The sequence below is a fragment of the Aplysia californica genome, unplaced genomic scaffold (genome assembly GCF_000002075.1).
Source record: "Aplysia californica isolate F4 #8 unplaced genomic scaffold, AplCal3.0 scaffold00475, whole genome shotgun sequence".
In the NCBI taxonomy this organism is placed as follows: domain Eukaryota; kingdom Metazoa; phylum Mollusca; class Gastropoda; order Aplysiida; family Aplysiidae; genus Aplysia; species Aplysia californica.
Window position 1 is genome coordinate 370,871 of NW_004797745.1, and position 1,776 is coordinate 372,646.

General features: G+C 39.4%; 1 protein-coding gene across 1 annotated transcript in view; it reads right to left on the reverse strand.

Annotated features, from left to right (window-relative positions):
- Positions 1-1,776, reverse strand: part of LOC101857202 — a gene marked incomplete in the record, with an annotated part of 30,623 nt that overhangs the window by 14,216 nt on the left and 14,631 nt on the right. The window contains 2 exon segments of the mRNA XM_013086524.2: positions 56-197; positions 814-924. Coding sequence (XP_012941978.2) covers positions 56-197; positions 814-924 — 253 coding nt within the window.

Below are 1,776 nucleotides of genomic sequence, written 5' to 3' on the forward strand. Positions count from 1 at the left end.
TTTTTATCATTACTATCAGAACGAACTCATATATACCCATTATGAAAGATCTTACGTAAATCCCAGCATCCGGCACAGCACAGCAGCGTCGGTGTCGTCCCACTGGTCATCGCACACTGTCCCTGCCAGGCCGTTCCTCATCACCTCCACCCGTCCTTCCCATGGTCTACTGCCGTTGACCAGCCGGTAGTGGACAACTGGACAACAGAAAACAAAACAATCTCTAACGCAACCAAAAGTATAAAGGATTGACTCTTCCTTTACTTGGGTTTGTTACTGTTTTACAGAAAAGAAATTATCTTTAGCGCAACAAAAATATATAGAATATACCCATTTTTTTAAAATTGGACTACTTAACCTTTTTATTGATTTGTTGGGTTTTTTGTGGGTTTTTTTTTGGGGGGGGGATATTTTATGGAAAAGTCTTTTAAAGAATTATCCATTAGTCCAGTTGGAACAATACCTATGTTCAGTTCAGTTTAAAATATGCCTGCTGATAGAAATGCAAAGGACAACGCACAAATCCAAAAAATGAACTATGTCAGACTGGATTTGTGTTTTGTTGAATTCCCAAAAGGTACTGATTTGTTTTCTGTGCTTATTTTATAGTACTCGTTGATGCAAGTATTTTGTTGTTTCGAAGTTGTCATTTGAGTAAAACCTCTTATTGTTATTTTACTTTACTGTGGGTTTACTTACTTTTATCATTCTGTGCATGATGAAAAATGAACGCATTAATTGAGGAATTATATTTCTAGCATCCTAGAAAGTTGACCATTTTCTTTTTGTAAAGATCAATAAAATTCAACTCACATCGGCAGTCGGCCTCGTCGGAGTTGTCTTTGCAGTCGTTAGTACTGTCGCAAACCTTCTCAGCATCCACACACTGTTTGTTGGCACACTTGAACTGTTGGGCTTCACACCCTGGTTGAGAGTGAAGGTTAATGATGAGCAGAGACTTGTACTGAACTATCTAAACTTTGACACAATCCCCGTTCACCACGGAGCGACCATAGTTTGACTGGATTCGGAAGCAAATGAAAGGCAAGGAAGGAAAGGTTCAGGGTGGTTGTCGGGTGCTCTGGTGTGGTTTGCTTCTTCTTTCCTATAAAAAATCTATCTTCCTTATATCCCCTTCTTCTTTCTTTTTTTTGTTACTCTCTTGTAGCACCTCTAATCTTCGGGCGCTCATATGACCTTATGCAGTTGCGATCGCCGTAAAACCTCTACTAAAACTAAACAGGAAAGGTTGCTCGAGCATTAGACCATAGCGACACTGGTGTTTTGCTCTTCATTTTCTCACCCATGGTGCGTACTAGGGCAGCCAGGTTTTTAGAGCAAAGAGCGGCACCAATGACAGTACTCGGTCAAGAGGTTAATATAAGTCTACGGCAGTGCGTTCAGAACTCTACAGTTTCCTATAACAAGATTCGTTGCGGAAATCAAACATTGAAAGACATATGAGCAAAATGAAAAAAGAAGGTCTAGATTAAAAGGGGTAATACAAAGGTCGTTGATGAGCTGAAGTTTACAATGCTAAATAAGAACAAAGGTCTCGTGTGGACAAAGACAGAGTATACATCAAGACACAGACAAATGGAAAAGCTAACAGGAAGTTAAGGAATCAGATTAAACCAGAACACCCGCTGTCTACCTCTCGCAAAGAAAAGGTTATTTTTTAAACTGAAACTACTGAAATGATTCAACGAGCAAATTGGGCTCATTTTGTCCTAAAGCAGTCTGTGTTGTCAGTAACTGAACAAGAATAGTTTATAT